The sequence below is a fragment of the Gallus gallus genome, chromosome 2 (genome assembly GCF_016699485.2).
Source record: "Gallus gallus isolate bGalGal1 chromosome 2, bGalGal1.mat.broiler.GRCg7b, whole genome shotgun sequence".
Taxonomy (NCBI): Eukaryota; Metazoa; Chordata; class Aves; order Galliformes; family Phasianidae; genus Gallus; species Gallus gallus.
In genome coordinates, this window is record NC_052533.1 from 15,248,232 (window position 1) to 15,269,876 (window position 21,645).

Consider the following 21,645-nt stretch of genomic DNA (forward strand, 5'->3'; position numbering starts at 1 on the left):
TAATTAAAGTCTGCTTTAAAAAAATCAAACAAAAAAAATCAGCCCAAGGCCACTGAACGTGAGACAAAGCAAAAGAAAGTCAAGTGGTGTTTCTGGTGCTGAAAGACAGTGTTTTCTGGGAACAAAACACATAGCATCACATGTCAATACCTTTGTCGTTCTCTTTTATTTCGTCACCCATAACCTTTCTTGCTCAACAAGCTGTGATAACACATAAACTGCTGCAAATATTGACCTAGTAGCACCATTGCTGTTTTTGTTGTTTTTAAGCAAAGAAAAAGTCACGTTTATTTTGTAGTAGCAATAGTTTCTTTTTTATTTTTAATATACTTTAGGAAACAATATACAAAGCTGAGCTCTGCCACCATTCTCAAACGGCGGGTTGCTCCAATTACACAAATTCAGCGTTTTGTGATGGTTAAGAACAGCAGTCAGCACCAGACTTGAACAGTTAGCTACAACACAAACATCCTTCGAAATGAAATGTCATAATATCAAGACAAGTAAACCAGGAGTTAACATATGACAACTGTTGGAGGAGGTGTCTTAAATCATTCTTGTTGAATTTTATATTTTGTTAAATATTTTATACACAATTTCCTGTTTACAAGTTTTAAACAAAACCTCCCTTGAGGAATTATTTAAGTACAAAAACGTTCAACAAGAACAGTTCTAATAAAGAGTCCCCAAACAGACCAAAATTTAATGTGTTGACCAAAGGAAATGAAAACCAGTGTTTCTTTGTTTTAACATGTTTATTACAACAGATACAATTCACATCTGACTAGCTTCTTTTTTTTTTTCCTCTTTCCCCTCCCACAACCATGTTAACATGTTCATTGGGCTATTTCTTTATATTTGAGCAAGTAATGTACCTTCAGCACACATGCCCAGCAGTACTATAAGTCCATTCTTACAGGGTGCAAATGGAAATACGTCTCAATAATTTATACAAACAAGTGGGTTATGCTCAATCACTGCAATTTTAAGCTACTGTACACAGGAATGAAAAGATTATAGAAAAAGTGCCATAGCAACAGTGCCTTAAGAAAAGAGAAAATTAGAAGCATTAAAAAAACTGATAAAATCAGATTTAGGATTTCACGGGGAAATGGAACACAGAAAATGAAAAACATTTCTCTGTAAAACAGAAATGGAGAAGCACTGCTCTTGATTCGGTGCAAGTGTGGAAACAGTTGTTTCGTGGTATTTTGTACATTACCCCAATTGTTGCAGCCTTAGACACAGATCGCCTGGCGCTTGCATTGAATTTTAGGAAATGCAAGATTTCTGAATGATAAATTAACTAAAAAAAAAAAAAAAAAAAAAAGAAAGCTAATTTTGCAGACAGGTTTACATGTAAAAGGCTAGGTATTTAGCCACCTCAGCATCGATTAGTTTTGGATGTCTAAGCTCTGATACACATGGCTTCCCATGGCTTCACTCTACAAAACATATTTACAACGTGAAGAATACATCTACAATAAATCTACATTTCAAGGGTTTTACAAATCATTCTTGTATCTTTCCCCTGAATTTGACTCCCTCCTGTCCCCTTCCCCATGTCATCTTTTTTTCTGCCCAGCTCAACGGTCCAAAGTCTACTCAAATGCAGCTCAAAAGTGTTAAGACTGGGCATCAGTTTAATAGTTCCTTTACTCAAAACCATGTGCAATTGTTTACAACTTTTCACACCATGAAGGAATTCTGATTCTTTAGCTTTTCAAGTTCTTTAATTTGTTGTCTCAAAAATAGTATCCTGCAAGAGAAAAAAAAAATTAATTAGTACACACATTTCCACCACGCAGAGATACACGGAAACGTGCCTGGAATTTCACTGAAAAATGCCAAGCTTCTTAGCTCTATTGGTAAATATTTTGAAATTAATTCCTAATATATTCAATCAACTACAGATTCCCTGGGCAGGTACACAGAGCCACACTACTTGATTCTTTGATTTAGAAAATTAACTTGCCGAGTTTCATTGTGACTGAAACACGGTGACATTCAAGCCTACCATTCATCTGAACTTCACTCCAAGAAAAAGGACACACCAGAAGAGTACACTGAACATTCTGAAGAATGGTATTATGTCTCTGTCATGCAGTTTTCCAACCAGTACAACAACTCAAAACACTCTTAAGTTTTCACCAAAAACAGAGCTGCTCTGTTCACCGAAGGTTGAGGTTGGGGTGTGGAAAAGAGGTTAAAGGTTTCTTCTCACAGTCCTGTCTTCTATCTAAATTTGCTCGTTCTTGGAGATGCAATGCCACTCGAAATACAAGCCACATGCCTTTCTACTTATTTCCTCCCCATATGCTGGAGGATTTTATACTCCAGTAGATTTAGATAGCAGTGCAGGCAGAAGAGTTGCATATGCTTTTGTTTCCCTAAAAAAATTACCTCCATAATATGGCCTGATGCATTTTAGTCTGAATCAGCCATGTACAGAGCCATAAATTCATTTCATATGTAATTCAGCGAGCAAGTTTTAAACAAAGAAGTTTTCTTCTAGGCATCTCTTCTTTCTAGCATTTCTCTCTGACTGGTAGAAGAAAAAACATTCTAATGGCAGCTTCTAGTCAGGGTAAATTCCTACCTCAAAGTATTTGATCGTTAAAAGACATCTAAGGAAAAAAGCTGCAATAACATGTAACTAAGAAATCAATTACATTTCTAGGTAATTTTTTCCTTCTACTGAACTGGCATAAACAGTTATTTCAATTAATAAACATACAGTTTAGACAGTTTCCCAGAATTTGTAATGAGTAATTTGTAACAACTTTTCCCAGCGTTGAAGTGCAATCCAAGCACACGAAGAAAACTTTAAGAAAAAGCTGAAATACTGCATAAATATTCTGCTAGTCCAGAGCAGTTTTGATTCAGAAAGGATGTGCACTTCAGCAGATTTTTACAGAGCACTTCTCAAATACATCTGTAGTTCAGCTGGTTGTGAATGCCCCATCCCTGGAGGCATTCAAGGCCAGGCTGGATGTGGCTCTGGGCAGCCTGGTCTTGTGGTTGGCACCCTGCCTGTAGCAGGGGGGTTGAAACTCAATGATTATTACAGTCCTTTTCAACTCAGGCCTTTCTGCAATTCTATGATTCAGTAAAAGGGAATTTTCTACTGAAAAGTAGTTAAAATACATAAAGCAGGATAGACACACGGTAAATAAACACACTAAGATAAAAAGGTGAAGGCATACGAAATCTATCACAGCCAATGAATGGTGTCATTTTGCATGCTGCCAATTATGATTAAAACAATATACTTTCGAGTTCCCTTTTACAACAAATGTAAATAGATCTATTCTGTGCAAATTGTATCATTATTCAAGTCGACTGGCTTGTTATTCCCAACCTTTGTGAAGGCCTTTCCTCTTGCCCCACAGATTGTTACTTATGCCATGTCTTTGGGATGGCAGCAAAAACAGAAGAAACGTGCTATCACAGATTCAAAGCCATAGTAACCATTATCTGTTGTTGGCTTAAAGGCAGAGTGTACAGGAAAGTGGCATTTAGCGAGCTGAACAAAGACACCTGACGTTACATCAGATAAAATGTGCCTATAAGATACAGAAGAATTTATCAAGACATTTTATTTCATCTGTAAATAAAAGCTGCTGTAAACAAAGCTGCTGATTAAATATCCTACAGGAACTGTAACTTATGTTATGAAGCTATGAAAGCAGAAACATTTTAGTAACAGTAACAGCCACACTGTTAATGACAACCTTTTTGACTGACTTAAGAAGCAGAAGTCTGTTTTCCCTGAAGAACTGTTATCCCTGAGAACTCCTGAGACCTTCTCAAATATCTCTTACTTAACCAACAAACACTAATTTTACCTCAGTTTGTAACCATAAGAATTCCTCAAACCTGTTCCAGCTTTAGACCCAATGTCTCATGCAAATTGTAGCATTTAAGAGCAGTATGAACGATGTAGATGTGCATCTATGACCTCTGCATCACATACGGAAGGATACTATAGATTAATTCTAAACTAGTGTATCTGGAAATACATTTCTTTTCCATCTGTGTAAGCATATCTGACCCTATTCACTGTCAAGAGGTACCTGTGTAGAAAACAGGTAGGCCATATACAGGAAAGACAGCTTTCAAATTTAGTTAAACATCAGCATGCTTCCAAAGCCATCAGAAATATTGCTCAGACGAAACACTATCAGTATGGAAATTCTAATACCACCTTGAAAGTCACCAAATTACCATTTGACAAACAAACATGCTTACCTTTGCTCACGCAAAGTTGCTTGAATTTCACATACTCGAACTAAAGATCTTAAATTCTTTAATTCAGTACATATTTCTGACATATGAACACTTCCCATGTTATGGGCTTCCTCACGTAATCTTGATGCCTACAACAGCAGAATAGAAAAGTCAGAATTTTGAGTCAAGCACTGGAAACAACAGCCTGTAGCCAAAAGACTGCTGGGTGAGCACATCTCAGAACAGCAGGCACTGTAACTTCTACAGCGCTGAGACTTCTGAATGTACTGTAAATCAAATAAAAAAGTACATTACAAATGTCGTAAGTGCTCTACAAATGTCCACTTAGAATCAGAAAAAAACAATGTTGGATGTTAGTATGTTACATAACCCAGGCTGATGCTGGAGAGGGGTGATTTAGATTCCTTTAACCCTAACAAATGTTTCTTCAACCATTTTGAAGCTAGCACACAGCAGGACTCATGACCAACTTCAATTTCTCATCCAAGCCTTGCTGACAAAAACAGCTGAATGCCATATTCTTTTCAGCAACTTCATGCAGAAAAAAAAGCTTCATAACTTTCTTCAGGTGTTCTCTTGTAGACAAACTCCTTTACTTCAGTATTTCCACTACTCAAGCAGAGATGCACAGATGTGCCAATTCAGAAGGGACGGCCCTTCTCCACAGTTGGCACATTTCTTACCATTCTTACCATTTCTTGCCACTGAACTGGATATATGACTCCAGCTAACTCAGGTGTGACTATTCAAAACTGGTCTACTAACAACACTTTCATGTGACGTAAATACAGTATGTAAACACCCAGCACAATGGTAAGAGCATCCAACAGGGTACATGACTCCACTGTTCATTTATTACTGATATTGGAGGGGAAAAAATGACCTAAAAAAACCTGAGTAAATCTACATTTTCTACATTGAGAGATATTCTCAATTCAGTACACAGTGAAAATAACACTGTCAACTCAAAATCTCCACACATTGGGGCAAAGACACAGTGAGAAATGACTGCGCTCATCATTTCCACATTCCATAGCAGTTGTGGTTTGACTCAATACAAGTTGTCAATGTCTTAAAATTGTATTTAAAAATTCATAGAGGAAAAAAACAAGCCAACAAACTAAAAACCCAAAACAGAATCAACAGAAACAGCGCTTCTAAGAGTAAACCTGCAAGTTACTTGCCAAAAGTTTCCAATGTAGGCTTGAGGCAGCATGCAGCTGCTCTTCAGAAGACCAAAGTAAGTAAGACAGGCTAAGTACGGTTAGTATCTGACCTAGACTGTCAAACTGGGTTGCCCTTGACAGAATGGTCTTCAACTAGACATGATAACCAGTATGGTTTCTTTGAATAATACACTCTAAGTAGCTGACATGCATCCAGTTTCCCTATATTGCCACCATGTACTTATAAGGATGACAAATTCTATGGATTTCAGTCTATGTGGAGGGAAAAAAAAAAAGAAAGGCTTACATTCAGTCCGTGCTCTTTACATCAACTTAAAAACTGGATACAACAAACAAGGTATAATTCTTTTTTCACCATGAAAAGCTAACAACACAAAGACTCAAACTGTGAATTGCTCTCAAATAGTTTAACATTGTCACCTAATTCTTGACATTTTTCACATAACAAAAATTTTAATAAAAGATCTGTTGAAATTTATGTTGTTTGTGAATTTCAACCGAACTCTGTCAGTAAGAGAAAGTATTTACGACAATGACTATTCTTTTATTGGAGAGGATTTCAAAAGTACTGGTACATGAAGCAAGACTGAAAATACTCAGCTAGTAAACAGCCATCCCACATCAGACCTGGAGGTCTGGCCTAACCTCCCACCTCCCACCCTTTTTCTGGCTAAGGACCAGCATGCTTCCCTTAAACATCCTTCTAATTTCTAGAAAAAGCAACTTGGCTAACAAAAGTTTTTAAGTTACCCATTCAGCATTCTAACAAGAAACAGAGCACAGGTGTACTCACCTGCTTTTCCGCATGGTCTGCAGGCCAGCCTTGAACATGCTTTATAAGGTTTTCATTGAAGTGTGCTGCTAGCGTCGGTGTTAACGAACAAGTGGGTCGTACAGATGGATTCTGCGGTGCAGGTGTTGAATTTGATGCACTAGTGCTAGAGGTATGATTTGGACCTGGTGATGGGCTTCTTTGACTACTGGAAGAAAGAAATTTTAAAAAGTAAGGATCTGAAAACACGTGTAAACACAGAGAGAAACTAACACTCAAAATTCCCTGCTTCCAGCCACATAAAGCATATACATCAACAGAAGGTAAATACTTCTGGTACATCAAATGTGAAACACTTATCCACAAACCTCGTAGGTGTATGGGAATGGTTTGAGTGCTACATGGCAGAGTTTCTCTGGTTGTATTTTTGTTGTTTCTTTTCAATCTACATAACTTAAAGAAATGTAAGCTGCAACTATATTTTAGTGTCACAGTGATTATTAAGCACAAAGAGTGCTCTCCCAGTCTAAAAAGATAGCTGCATGGACTTTGGCAAGTTTAACCGTTTACCAGTGTCAAAGCACAAATGCCTTAAGTGACACCTAAATTTTGTACATCCTCACTTCAGGTATTGAATAGAACAGAAGTAATAGAGCAGCAGTACATTCTGATTGCTTTACTTAACATATCCACGCTGTTGTTTTCCTGGTTGGTTTGTTAATCATTTGCTGGAGACTTTGTTCACAGAAGCAAAAAAAAATTGTAGGAATGAAAGACATTCACTTACAAACTCTGTATCATGTGCCACATCAAAGACTCCGTATCTGGGACACAGTATTTCACCATCCTCTTTCACATCTCCGTATCTAAGCAAACCCACTTTCACATTTCAGAACAGTATTCCAATACACAGCTTTTTCAAATCTACTTCACAGCTAAAATACTTGATCAAAAATGCTATTTTTTTCTAAAAAAAACCCTTTAATGCTGATCTTTACAGTCTTTTGCCACCTACTGCATTCAAGATTACACTGTCTACAAAGTATTCTGGCCTTCTAGCCACTGCTTCAAGCAACATTAGGGTTTTTGTTGAGTTTTTTGTTTGTTTTTCTCTTCTTTTCTTCTTAAAAACCACATTCCCCTAATATTTGCCCTCTCACTCCAGTGTAGAAAACATTTTTTCCCTCTACCTCATCATGCTCTGTACGTATGGGATCATATCAAGCTCCTTCCTAAGAATCCCACCTCTTTATAAAAGCCTACTCCTGTTGGAACATCTAGAAGAGGTGAGGACTTCTGAGATATATCTTTGGCAAACTGATTATGACTGACTAATCCACAAGCACTCTACTACTCCCAGTTTACAAGTACTCACCCTTCACCTTACATGTGCACCATAAGCTCTCAGGTTAAAGAGAGCTTCTCTCAACAAAGTTGTAGTATACGAGCTGATCACCTAACATTAAGCTCAATAGGCTACAAAAGTTCCCCCAAATTCTTCTTTTCAAAAGTCACTGATACTTACATTTACTTCCTATGTGTCTGGAAGCCCAGGTGCCAAAGGCAACATGAAGACCATGCTCACACCATATGGATCCAACCCAACCATACCTGCCAGAGCTGCAACTATACAATTTTATTATGTATGGGGTTCATCACTGTATAGGAACTGTTGAGTCACAGCCTGAACCACTGATGGATCACCTGAGGTGAGCACTGGGTCAGCCACAGGAGCACAGGTGAAGGCAATTCAGCTGTGTGACCAGAAGGGGTGAAGCCTGGCTGCACCTCTCCATTTAAAAGCCCATTTAAGGGCTGACTGCCACTGGGGAAGGATCTATTTCTAGAGATTGCTCCCTTTGGAGTTTTTCTACGAGCCTAGGACACGGGTGAGTGTTTTCATTTATTCTTGATTATCCCTTTCCACTGCAATCATCTTTCTAGCTGTACAATCTATAAAATACCAGCCTAACCACACCACTCTTCTGATTGTATATTTGTTGATTGTATAGTCGCTGTTCTTCAATTTCCACATTCATACCGCTGAGGCTGGAGAAGACCTTCATGATCATAAAAAGCCCAGCCATCCACCTAACACCTCAAGTTCACCACTAAAACATGTCCCTAAGAACAGCATCCACACATCTCTTAAATGCTTCCAGGGATGGTGACTTCCAGATCCCTGAGCAGCCTGCTCAATGCTTAACTACCCTTTCCATGAAACTTGAGGTGGTTGCCTTGTATCCTACTACCAAGGTGTCTCTTCCCTGCAAGTGCTGCTGTCCAGGCAATCTGATCTTCTAGAAGAACTTCCCCTTGGATGGGTAATAATTCAGGCTGGGAATGCTTAATAGCTGAAGTTTCAGCACGTGCCCTTTTTTACTCCTCTATCCTCTTGCCCAAACAAGGTTTCTGCTCACTTGTATCCCCTTCTGGTATTCTCACAATCACTCCCACTGCCCCTCCACTCACAGAGTGGATCTCTACTCTTGCATTTTCCTAAGAGGCAGGAGTAGTGCCAACTAAAGCATGTCAATATGGACAAGGACAGGTCAGGATGACAACAGCCTGCCTCTGTCCTCAGCAGCCTCTTAAGGGAGCAGCAATCTTGAGCACAAGAAGAGTCTGCAAATAACACAAAGGACAACCACTGTAACTCATCAAGTAACTCCAGGACTGACACAACAACTCAGCACAGTGTAACTACCTTCACAGTCTACCACCCAGACTTCTGCCCTAATCACTCACACTTGTCAAGTACAGCAGTTTCACAGTCTACAAATTAGGTACGGCACATGGCTATACAACAACAAAGACTTCTACTCCACTCCAGAACTTCCTCTGTTGAACCTCATTCCTTTCAGTGCCTCCAAACTTTTTTAAAAGCTTAATATATCAAAAACCATTATGCAGAAAGATTTGGCAAGTAGTGCTCTTAGAATTATATACACAAATCTCTGATTTCAGGCAGAAGTTGCAAAAATGACATAACTGGAAAAAAGATGTATTTCTTTTTGCTATGTATTCTCCTCAGTAATTGGACTAACTACTTTAAACCCACTTAAAAGTGCAAGCACTTAATATTAGAAACATTCTGTTGATGAGGAAAAATGGCATTTAGATTTTGAAGCTGGAGTTGAAACTAATCAAGAATGTGAAGGGCAAAAAGGACTGTAGATGAGCAGCAAAAGAAAGACTAAGAAACAGGTGGGGCTGCCCCTCTCAAAGGCAAAGGAATCTAGCGACAGAAGACATGAATGAGGCCAGAATACTCAGTTATTTTTTTTTTAATCTTTTTTTTACTGCTATGGCCTGCTCTCAGGCCCCTCATGTACCTGAGTGCATCAGACAAGTCAACACAAGGGAAGTATTAGGCTGCAACAGAGGAATAAATTAAGAAGCGGTTAAACCAGACAGTATGCACTCAAGGGTAATGATGGAGTTGGCAAGTGTGACGGAGAAACTGTATCATGTTGAAGTATCCTGGTTAGAAGACAAGTTTCTTGGCCATGGGGAGAAAAGCAAATGTTACAGCCATCTTCAGCAAGCACAAGGAGCATGGACACTACAGCCTGTTGACCATAGGTCACTACAGTGACCACAGTCACTGTAAAACCTATGGAACAAGTCTTCCTGGAATCCACTTCCACGTACATTAAAGGCTAAAAAGCAAAACAGAGAACCAGCATAGATCTAGCAAGGACAGATTACACCAGACCAACCTCAGAGGAAGAGAAAAGCAGTGATGTTGTCTTCAACAAGGCCTTTGATATGGTTTCTCCATAGTTTTCTTATCATCTAACTCCTCAGTTATCCATGCCCATATTCCATGCGTAAGGTGAATGAAAAGCTGACTGGATTGCTGGGCTCAAAGGGTTGAATCAGCAGTACAAAGTTCAGGTGAAAGTGAGAAGCTAATGCTGCCCTTTGCTGATCCATACTGGGGGGGAGGGGTCAGTACTGTTCAGTGTCTTTATTTACAACATAAATGCTACTCCAGAGTGCATCTTCAGTGAGTATGCAAATCACACCAAACTGGGAGGAGCAGTCAACACATGGGAGGGCAGATTGAGGGATGGGAATAGGGCAGCTGGGAATCAATTTTTAAAGAAGGCAAACGCAAAGTCCTGCAGCTCAGGTGGAATAATCCTTTGCAGCAATACTGGAATAACCCCACAGAAATGTAACAGGCTGGGCACCAAGTGGGTAGAAAACAAATTTGCAGAGAAGGATCTGAGGATCCTGGCAGACAAGTTAAATGCAAGTCAGGAATGTATTCCTGTGGCAAAGCAGGCCAAGCACACGCTGGGCTGTATTAGCAAGAACATGGTTGAATACAGCATTCCTTCTCTTTCTTCAGAGCTTGTAAGATACACAGTACCTGGAGTGCTGTGTAGTGGGGAGCTCAAAACCAGGCAAGAAAAGCTGCCATACCAAAGGAATCCAGCAGAGGACCACAGAGCTGATAAGGGAGCTGAAGCACATGCCATGTCAGGAGAAGCTAGAGGAACTGGATTTGTTCCGTCTGGAAAAAAAAAAAAGAGGCTGGGAGAAGAGCTGAAGAATCTTAACCTCTTCAGCTACCTACAGGGAAAGCAGATGGAGCCAGACTCCTCCCAGAGAAGCACAGTGATAAGCCAAGAGGCAGAGAAACAAGTTGAAAGAAAGGAAAAAAAAATCACTGTAAGAATAGTCAAACATTCACAGGAGATGCTCAGAGCCTGCAAAATCCCTTCCTTCAGAGATATTCAAAGGTCATTCTGGTTCTAGTTTGAGCTGCAACTTGGACTAGATCATAACCAGAAGTATCTTCCAACCTGAATTATTCTATAATTTTATGATCCATTCAGCATCAGCATACTGATGGCTTAGAGAAAGGCTATGTTGACTAACTAAGGAGAACTGACACATGATCTTCAATGTCTATTTAAGCCCCAGCTGTAGTGGAATCAAAGCATCCCTGTGACTTGCCTTCCCATTTATCACCCCAACTTTTGACTCCTCTTCAACATATCACAAATGTTTCAGGGAAACAACTAAAATCTGCGAGCTTCTGAAAAATAAAGTTGCTTCTTAACTATGAATAAAACATACTGTCCTAAAATATCCTAGTTCTGCTATGTCAGCAGCAGGGGGAGCCACTAATGCGGCAATGATACAAAACTACTGTTAGGTTTTGTACTGCTTCGCTAACACCAAATACCCCCCTTACCTCCTAAATGAATTACAGACTGACTGTGCCACAGGCAACGTTTCTGGACAGGATAAAGCACAAACACAAACACGGATAAAGGACTGTAGTGAAATACACTACTACAAAATCTTACTGTATGTAAAAAATGGGGAGAAAAGACACCCCTCCAGCAGTTTTTCATTTTCTAAAGTAAGTGAAAAATATTCCCAATTCTTTCTAATAAGAAACCAGTATCCTGACTAACTACTAATTACTGAGGCACTCATTTAGTTCTATTTTTAAAGTAGTGATAATTTATAGTATGTCTTTGGAATTATCTCTTAGAAAAAAAAAACGTTATGATGTCTTTTCTTTCAAAATAGCCATTCCAATGTTTTTTGACAGTACTTTCTCCAAAAGGAGGTGAAAATACGTATTAGCTCTATTTACTTAAGACTTCTGATACTAATCAAAGCAAAGGAAACGTAGTTACCAGCTTCTGCACAATGAACCCAAGTTTAAACTGGCACCCTGTAGGAAGGCGGTACCTTCATTGATACAGCCTCTTTTTGGACCACTTGTTCACAGTTCAGCTTGTTATGTCGTTCACTTGTATAAGACGACAAAAGAGAGTCAGACTCAGGAGCAGCCCAAATCTGACTGTTTTCTCCTGCAAAGGAAAAAACTGTCCCGTACTAGTTCAGCCATAGGAAATCTTTTGGAGATGAGTAAATCTGCAACCCAGCCGCTCCATTTCTGGTCAATTCCATAGCACTGAAACCTGTTTCCTTAATCCTCCATTTTTTGCAACTTTCCAAGCAAACAGAAATGCACAGACTTGTGATGATGTATCATTGTCACAAATATGCAACCATCGAAAAGATACCAACTACTAATTAAGATTTTAGGTGAAAATACTGTCATAGCATCTTTCTGATAACAGGCTGCACGCTCTCCTCTGCTTGTGCACTGTTTCCCTGTGTCTCTCCTTCTCCAAAAGGGGACACTGCTGCCTGCATAACCCTCCTGATCCGGCTGTATTGCTGCTGGGTCAAATTCAGCTTCCCTTCTCCAGCACAATGCTGACGCCAAGCGCAGCAATGGTTTGTAGAGGCTCAGCAGATCTCTGAAGACAACTGGATGTGGGTACTGCACATACGCCAGGGCAGGAAGTCCTAAAACCTGAAAAGGTGAGGGTATGGAATAGCAGAAAAACGCCTACCAGGATCACCTCAGACTGACTCCAACCCACTGCAAATTTGCCCAAGAAAGTATCTATCCCTCTTCAGCAAGATTTCCTACTGGGAAATGGTGACCAGCAAAGAACAAGAGAGTCTGCTGATTAGGAGCTGTTCCCTAGAACCTACTCCTTAAAAAAATGTCTACTTCCCTTACCAAAAATATTTAGTTGGTTGCAAAATATCAATTTATCACTGGTACTACTATTAAGGAAGAATTAAACAGCAATATCCATAATTACTAGATGCTGAAGCTGATAAACCATGTGGTTGTTCCACCCACTGAGGAATGTAAGTTTTAGGTCAGCCATCTGACAAAGTCTTCATGAGAATGAAGTTTAAGGCAGCCAAAATTAGACAAAAGCTCTCAATGATTTAAAAAACCAAAAAACCAACAAAAAACCAAATTACACTACAGAAAGACATCACCGACATCCAACACTAAGCCTATCACACAATTTAAGTACTTAATCTCTTAAATACACAGAAAATAAAAAATTCCAAACTCAGTCAGAAAACAAGGAATAACTTCTATAATTGACTCCTGCGCAACAGGTCAGAAGTAAGAATTTCATTTTGCTTCTGTGAACACAACTCTGAGAAGTGGTCTAAATGCAGAGAGCCTACCACATGAGATCTGTAAAAAATATATGTTAGACACATTCTCCCAGCAGCAGTAGAGTTAAACCATACGTTCAATAAAGAAGCCAAGAAGAATCCACAAAATGCAATGCATATCACACACAATGGATTCAGAACAGAAACACAAGGCAGTACAGAGAAGTGTTCCAGCATACCTTGAGCGCTGAAGACTTCGAGGAGAGGCAGGTTCGTGACCTGCCTGCTTGTCAGCTATTACCGGCTGCTGAGGTGCTGACTGTGAAGCTGGTCCTTGTTTAACTCCTGGAGTAGCAACCTGCAAAGTCCAAAACCTTCATTAGGTTTCCTGCACAGTAACTATCAGGAAAACAGGGAAGTTACATCTTAACGCTGATGGAAGTTTCATATTCTTCAAGAGGTTCTGTTTGTTTGCTTACTGTGTATTTCTGAGCTACAACAAGATGAAAAGAACTGTAACTTATGAATGTATGCTCAAGTTAGTGTATGTAACTAACAGGAAGCCAGGATGCTTTCTCCTCCCATATGCGTAACCTCCATTCTTTTTAAAGAAGGTGCAAAGAGAGAAAGTGGCTCCAAAAGTTACCCATCTGCTTTCACCCCTGAAAAAATCAAGCTAATAACTTTAAGAAACAGGGAGGGAGAAAAAAACAGATTCTGGAGATCCATATAGACAAAAATTTCAGTCAGGGCACCTGTCTGGCATTTGATGACACCAAGATGATGTGCATCACCAGCTAATGGTTATCAGAACCTCCAGATATTCTCTCAATTTCAGAAATAGACATAGGTGAAACAAACCAGACAGTCATTGCTAAAATAAACTCAGGATGCAAGTTCATTTAAATACAAACAAAATACTAATGCAATCTCAAACCTACGTCCAAGAGAAAAATCTACCCTTTAAGATTATCACAAAAAGCCCAGTCTGAATAGCAGACTGGTAAAGAAAAATCAACATTACTGTAAGGATACTCAGTGATCACCTCAGTTGAAATCAACAGAACCATACGGGTAAGGAAGATGGAATACCAGTAATTCGTAAGTTGATTTCTGAAAAGACTAAATATCTTTATGAAACGTGTGACATAACCATTGCAGTTGTTCTAACACAAGGAATAATTTCAGAAGGAAGTTCAGTCACAGATACCACCATACCCTTGCAGATCTAAAGTGAGACACTAACTAGCTCCTTAGCTAGTAAAAATATATGTATATACACATTATATCTAAACACAACAGAATTCATGGGGAAATAAGAAAGCACTATTAAAGAAGCTACAAATATTCTTAGCTATCCACATTTCCCACACATTTCTTCTCCAGGCAGACACGCCAACTCCAGTTTGAAAGCAGTACGGTGCCTGTGCAGCCCTAAGGAACAAGCCTGATTGTGCAACCTGTGTAATGTTGTCTCCAGAGGCAGCACACATAACTGCCCATGTGGCAGTGGGCTCTGCCTGCACAATACCACTTCAGTTCTACCTACGCCTACTGCACAGAAGCACCTACACCAAGCAGCCTGCGTTCTGGAGCAGCATCCTGGCACTGCACCACATCTGGACTAATTCACATGGAGCTCTAAGAGCAGGATAAACTAGCCTGGCTAAAAATCCCAACTACTGAAACAGGTTCCCATTGGAGCTACAACCAAAGTTTGCATCTTGATATTGATTGCTGGAACGTAATTATGTGACTACAACAAACATCAAGAAAGCTCTTACTGAACTGGAAAAGTATCTGCTGCTGAACCAGAATTTGCTACTTCTGGGACTAACAGCCCACATTAACATTTCAGCAGCTCTGCTGCTAGCACCAAACCTCAAAAAGGCTCATGTTGTCAAGCATTGTTACTAATTCTTAGAAGATCTGTTAATTACTCAAGGTGTCTCGAAAAAATAAAGTTTTATTGCTTATATCCCAGAGTAGTAGGACTTACAACTTTTTTCACAGAAGGATGGGATAAAAACTTCTCATGTATATGACACATACAACACACACAGAACACGAAAGTTACTATCTTTGAAAGAAAGCTAGATTAAAATAGAGCAATTTCAACTTATATGCCCCAGCATGCTCATTAAAACACAGTCATCAGTTGCAGAAGAGCTTATATGTACACACCAATAAAACATACAATACCCTACTTCAGAAAAGGTGAAAACCATCATGCCAAGTCAGTGACTACAGATAATCACAAAACCCAGCCAGGAAGAAGAGATCATGATGCTCGACTGAACATGAGCCAGCAGTGTGCCCAGGTGGCTAAGAAGGCCAATGGCATCAGAAACAGTGTTGCCAGCAGGAACAGGGAAGTAATTGTCCCTCTGTACTCAGCACTGGTGAGGCCCCACCTCCAGTACAGTGTCCAGTTTTGGGCCCCTCACTGTAAGAAAGACATCAAGGCCTGGAGCGTGTCCAGAGAAGGGCAACAAAGCTGTGAGGGGTCTGGAGCACAGACCTTATGAGGAGCGGCTGAAGGAGCTGGGATTGTTCAGTCTGGAGAAGAGGAGGCTCAGGGGAGACCTTATTGCTCTCTATAACTACCTGAAGGGAGGTTGTAGTGAGCTGGGGGTCAGCCTCTTCTCTCATGTAACCAGGGATAGGACTAGAGGGAATGGCTTCAAGCTGCACCAGGGAAGGTTCAGGCTGGACATCAGGAAATACTGTTTCTCTGAAAGGGTGGTCAGGCACTGGAATGGGCTGCCCAGAGAGGTGGTAGAGTCACCGACCCTGGAGGTGTTCAAGGAATGTTTGGACGTTGTGTTGAGGGACATGGTTTAGTGAGAACCATTGGTGATGGGTGTATGGTTGGACTGGGTGAACCTGTGGGTCTTTTCCAACCTTGGTGATTCTACGATTCTATGATCATCATAGCAAACAAAGCATAAAATAACCAACACTGGTCCCACTCCATCCTGGAATGGCACCACTGCTACAGTTATAACTCATACCAACTCTTCTCAAACCTGCATTTAGCCTAGAAGTTTGCTTCCATTAGAAAGTTGAGGGAAGGCATGTGTGCCCAAAAGCAACTTCAATTATACAGTTGGTCTACCAAGACACACTGGTCCTGCTTAGAGCACTTGGCTTGCCTTGATTTTCTCTGAAGAAACACTTTACCACTATACCTCTGAAGTAGGTGGCTTAATTTTGAACTCTATGACAGGCAGTGGGTACAGATTTGTTTGCAGAGTTGTAGGAAAACATCTGTGCAAGTACAATAAATACTAAAGAAGCTGTTTATCAAACAAGGACAAATGTCTTGCAAATAAGAAGGTAAGTAAGATTGCAAAGGATAAAGGTTTTGAAATCTTTACTATGTAGCTGATGACCAAAACTTTAATAAAGTAAATCTGTATCTCAGAAGTATAGAAACCAGAAGAGACCAACTTCAAAAGAAAAACAAAAAACAAAAACAAACAAAAAAAAACCCACAGGAAAAACCATCAAAACAACAGAAAACAATAACAACAAAAACAAAAACCTGCACAATAATAATTGTTATTTTTCTTATCTTAGGATTTGAAAACACCACACGCATTCCCTTCTTAGCTACAAGTCTGCTATACGATAATTTCAGTACTCATTGGCTAGATAACAGATTTGACCACATAGACTCATGATGCTCTCCAAGGACAGAAACAAAGACAAACAGAAGGATTCATACACATCAGGCTTTCACAAATCACAGGCTTTCACCAATCAAAAAAAAAACCACCTGTGGGTATAACTGGTTTTCTTTATACCCATGAAACAACTCAATGAGGTGGTTATATTCAAAATAAGGAATGCAATCTGTTCCTCTGAAGACAAAAATGTTTCTTAAAGGCCTTCAAACTGTAAGAGGTTCTCTTCCTGGTAGAATTTTGAAAGAAAGGTATCTTAGCTAAATGCAAGGGTGAAAATGGGTGGAAAACAGATTTTAGGGGGAAGAAAAAAAGTCACGCAAAACTGTTCCCCTCTCAAAGTCTACAGTCATGCTTCTTACACTGATAAAATGCTACATACGGTGTCCAACTGCTTTTTAACCTTCCTACACTACTCACAGCAAAGCACGTTCTTTCCTCTGAGCAGTGACCAACAAAAGGGAATCACAAAAAGAAAAAAAAAAGACAACCTTCTTTTCTTTCACATGCCCATCCCACCTCTAGGAAGAACCTGCCACTGACCCAATTAAGAAGTTCTGAAAGAACGAAGGTAGAGGGAGTAGAGAGGAAAATGATGTTACTGACCTTGTAAACACCTAGAACCAAATCTGAGACTGCACCAAGGAACAGTCAACTTGCTAAGAATTTTTCTCTCGATCTAATAATCATTTATTGGCTGACGTACAAAGAACTGTATCAGCTGTTCCCTTTGTAGAAAGTTTTTGTTTTCATTTGAATACACAACAATACCGATCTCTTAGTAATATTTCCAGTAATATGCAACTACTACTGCATATGATAGCATCTTAAATGAGTGCAAGATTTCCTTCAGGAATAAACAAAAAAGTGTATTACAAGATCATGCTAGAGCTGTACTGAGAAAAACACAGCTGACTACAATTGCTTCCAGTTGTTTCCATTTCTACTGAGAAAGATAACACGTATATTATCATCCTACATGTAACAGCTAGTGCCTGGAATATACAGCATTAATACTTACTATTACCTTGAGTGGTTTCTTACTGCAATATGCCATAAATAAAAGGAGCTTACCTTCTGCTGTGATGATACCGGTGGTGTAGTCATCAAAGGCTTAAGTGGAACGGTGTTAGTCTGAGGCGTGCTTATTCTGGGAGATACATATGATCTTGGTGATGAGGCATCAGATGTTAAAGACATTGGAGACTGATTAGATGGCTGAGCTGTGAAGAAGAACATTCTTTTTTATAAAACCATATCTCAATGTGAAATAGATTTTCTTCCAGTACTTCACAGTATTGTGTATTACATATTACACAGATTCAATTTGAAACGGGGGGGGGGGGGGGGGGGGGGAGAACAACTGGAACAATCAAATGTTCAACAACAACTTCAAGCGAAGATTTGTATTTTCCCCAAACCATTCATTTCTAAAACCTGGCAAGAAGGAAAAAGCAAGGAAGAGACCTTTGTACAATGCCTTTTTACGCTTGAAGAGATTAGATTAGTTTCACTTGTGATTTCTATTTCTGAGTGCTCAACTGAATTTAACTGAGAGAACGCACAAACACTCTACTCAGCAATCTATTCATTCATTCTAAGCAACCAATTATCGAAACAAACGAACAAAACAACCAAAACCTCATATTTTACTTGACAAAAGTTACTACTTGTATAATACTGCTTATCTACTCAATATAAACCCTGCATTTGTTGTTTTGGTTTCAGTTTCTAGCTTTGTTAAGTTACAAACCATCATGTAGTAGGGACATCTGAAGTAACACCATGCCTGGAAGCTGAAAATTACTTACAAAAGTCTACAGATAACACAAGATAAAATTAACTCACTTTCAAGAATTCAAGGCCTGCCTCAATACTCACAGTTGCACAGTGTAACAAAGAAAAGTGTTCAAACACTGGAGAGTTACGTTTGATATAATAAAAAAATTTAAGCCTTATAAAGGCTCAGAATAAACTTGCATGTTTCACATTGCTCATATTAACTTAGTTAACATACAAAGAAAACCCCAAAAAGGCAAGACAGTACATTTATTTAGTTTTACTTGCCAGCTTCCGGTTCCCTGAGTAAAGGTTTCCTATCATATCTTTGGAAAAAGAAGTCATTCAACATACTCCACACCATGCAGCCAGAGATATGACATGAAACAGCTTCTACAAGTTTCAGTTGTATCAGCCTTTATAAAATACAACCTCATTACTTTACGCGAGTAAAAAAGAACCTTGAATACCTTGCGTAGACAGTTGTGCTGCTTGAGAAATTAGGGAAGTGATATTGAAAGCAGATGGTCCAGCAGTAAGAATTTTATGGAGTATAGACTGCAGAGAGGCTTGTGTCACAGCTGCTGTTAGAACTAAAAGCAAACGTTACATTTTACTGACAATTCTAGAACATAAGTTTAAACTGTTGAATGTATTTAGCCAGTCTGAAACTGCTTTTCTGTTATTATTTCCCCACATCCATGACAGACCAGAGAGCCACATGATCAATGACATAAATTCATCTTGTGAATGCTTGGCATGTTTAACCAAGCCCTTTATTTAGTAGTTTAAGGCATTCATTGGAAAAAAAGAAAACCTTTTAGAAACTAAGTTCAACTCTACAGCTTAATCTTATGATCAATTATAAATCTTATAAATAAAGAAAACATTTACTCAATTTATTATTACAGTAAAGAAGAATAAACTTTTTTAAAAAGAATATAACTTAAAAAATAGTAATGATAATGAAGAAATAAACCAGCATCACTTCAGCTCACTAAAAGAGGTTTGAGGGAGGTAGAGGGAAACACTATTCCGAATTCAAGAAACATTAATACTAAAAATACCAATTATGGGGGGAAATAAACTTCTTGTTAGAGGAAAAAGAAATGTTTTTCATGTTAAAAATCCAAAAGCTCTAATTTTTCTCTGCATTATGTGCATGATGAGGGCAGCCCCGCTGCACAAGGTGAAGTCACGCTGCCCATCTGCCAGGCAGGCCCTCATGCTATCACAGCAGTACTGAACACAGCTGCTGATCAAGTATGCCCAAAGAAAAAGACTGGGAATTTAAGTTAGTGGCTCTGCAATAGAATACAGCAGGATACATAACAGAACTTGTCATTTTTCAAACCAACCAACCATGATTCTCCTACTTTTTCAGTTGGACTTTGTGCAAATAAACAGTACTAAGAGCTCCTCCCAGCACAGGAAAAAAAAAGACAATAACCTACTGGACTACTGATGAAACCCATAATATTTGTTGATTAAAAGGAAACCAATAGAGATTTTTTTCCACAGAAATAATTGTTAAGTGAAAATTCCTAAGTTTTAAGTAAAATTTGACCATTTTCATGGTTCACGCTTTTAAAAGGTTGAAGATCTCTGGGCACTACATGCAAATGTTTTGCCTCCTATTTAAATTGATGATCAGTGCAGAACAAATTGAAACAAAAAACCCACTGCACAACACTTCCTCCTTCAATAAGGTGCCACATGCAGAAATCTCAGTGGAAAAAACAATGATCAAAATGCACCAACTCCACCTGTTCTTGCAATGAAAGGCACTACATCTACTTGTAAAAATTCTTCTAACAAAGCCTATCCAGCAAAAATGGATTAGATGCACTAAAGAGAGCTTGCCAGCAAAATTACTGATACACCATCTTACTCAGAGAGACCAACATATTCTGTTAAATAAAAAAGTTGATAAACAACAAGACTTCAAAAGTCCTATAAGTTTTGGTAGTTGCAAACACTAATAGGATGGCAGCTCAAACTACAGAAAACAAAGAACATGGCAGGAAATAAACATGTGAAAAACTAACTAAACTTTGGGCAAGAGAACACCTGTACAGTGATACATCCCTGTCCTACATGAAAACCACTCAGGTCCATCAGAATTCACAAGCAAATTAATCTGAAACATCACCTGGCTAATTTTAAAAGGCTGAACAGAAAAACAAGATAACTAACAACCCTCACTTCAGGTAGGGATTTATTTACTTTTCTTTTAAAGTAATAGTAGAATTTACTACAATTTCTCCCCACAGTGTACTGATGTGCATAAATAAAGGATTATATCAACTTTAAGGAATCCTTACCTTCATTGATTTTGGATATATCTACGCTAGAATTATTAAGCTGCAACGTGGCCTGCAGAGCAGGCAGCAACTGTCGAAGGAGATTTGGGTCCTGAAGTAATGGAGGAATTGGTGACTGTGGGACAGGTGAGACAGGAACTGTAGGAGCTGATGAAGCAGGTGCAGAAGCTGGATTCAGTCCAGAAGCAGAAGATGTAGAAGGAGTTGTGCAAGAATGGGATACGGTCTTGTCCACGGATGTAGACTCTGAATAGAAGGCAAAGAGTAATTTTCATTTTCCTCAATACATCCTCATAACTCCTCACTAGCAAAATATTCATATTAAATTAGAAGACTGAACTCTTAAATATCATTATAAGAAAAAAAACCACATTCACGTAACAAAAACTGAAGATATTTGATAAATAGTATCGTTTGGGTTAGTGAACTTAATATGTATTAGGTACACACTCAAAAGTACTTTTACTTCCAAGAATTGGATGGAAAGCTGTCAACACAACAAATGCTTCCCACCCACCCCCACTGTACTCTGAATTATTATGACAAACCTAAGCCAAAAATTTCTCCATTAATGTTCTCTTCAGCAGTGTATATTCTCTTGTGATATGTTTTTACCCATCACTCCAAACTTTCCTTAGAAGATATATAGTGACAAAAAGCATCAGAAAGTCCAT

General features: G+C 39.0%; 1 protein-coding gene across 4 annotated transcripts in view; it reads right to left on the reverse strand.

Moving 5' to 3' along the window:
- Positions 1-736: 736 nt before the first annotated feature.
- WAC (WW domain containing adaptor with coiled-coil) overlaps positions 737-21,645 on the reverse strand; it is a 57,590-nt gene continuing 36,681 nt past the window's right edge. For 3 of the 4 annotated variants that reach the window (XM_015282078.4, XM_046932135.1, XM_015282076.4), the window contains exons 8-14: positions 20,972-21,217; positions 19,118-19,240; positions 17,943-18,091; positions 13,419-13,537; positions 6,232-6,418; positions 4,252-4,379; positions 737-1,759 (exon numbers count right to left, since the gene is read on the reverse strand). In XM_015282078.4, the coding sequence (XP_015137564.2) occupies positions 1,690-1,759; positions 4,252-4,379; positions 6,232-6,418; positions 13,419-13,537; positions 17,943-18,091; positions 19,118-19,240; positions 20,972-21,217 (1,022 nt within the window). In that variant the 3' untranslated portion in view covers positions 737-1,689. The remainder of the gene's footprint in view (positions 1,760-4,251; positions 4,380-6,231; positions 6,419-13,418; positions 13,538-17,942; positions 18,092-19,117; positions 19,241-20,971; positions 21,218-21,645) is intronic. The other variant, XM_015282077.4, reaches the window with a different exon arrangement.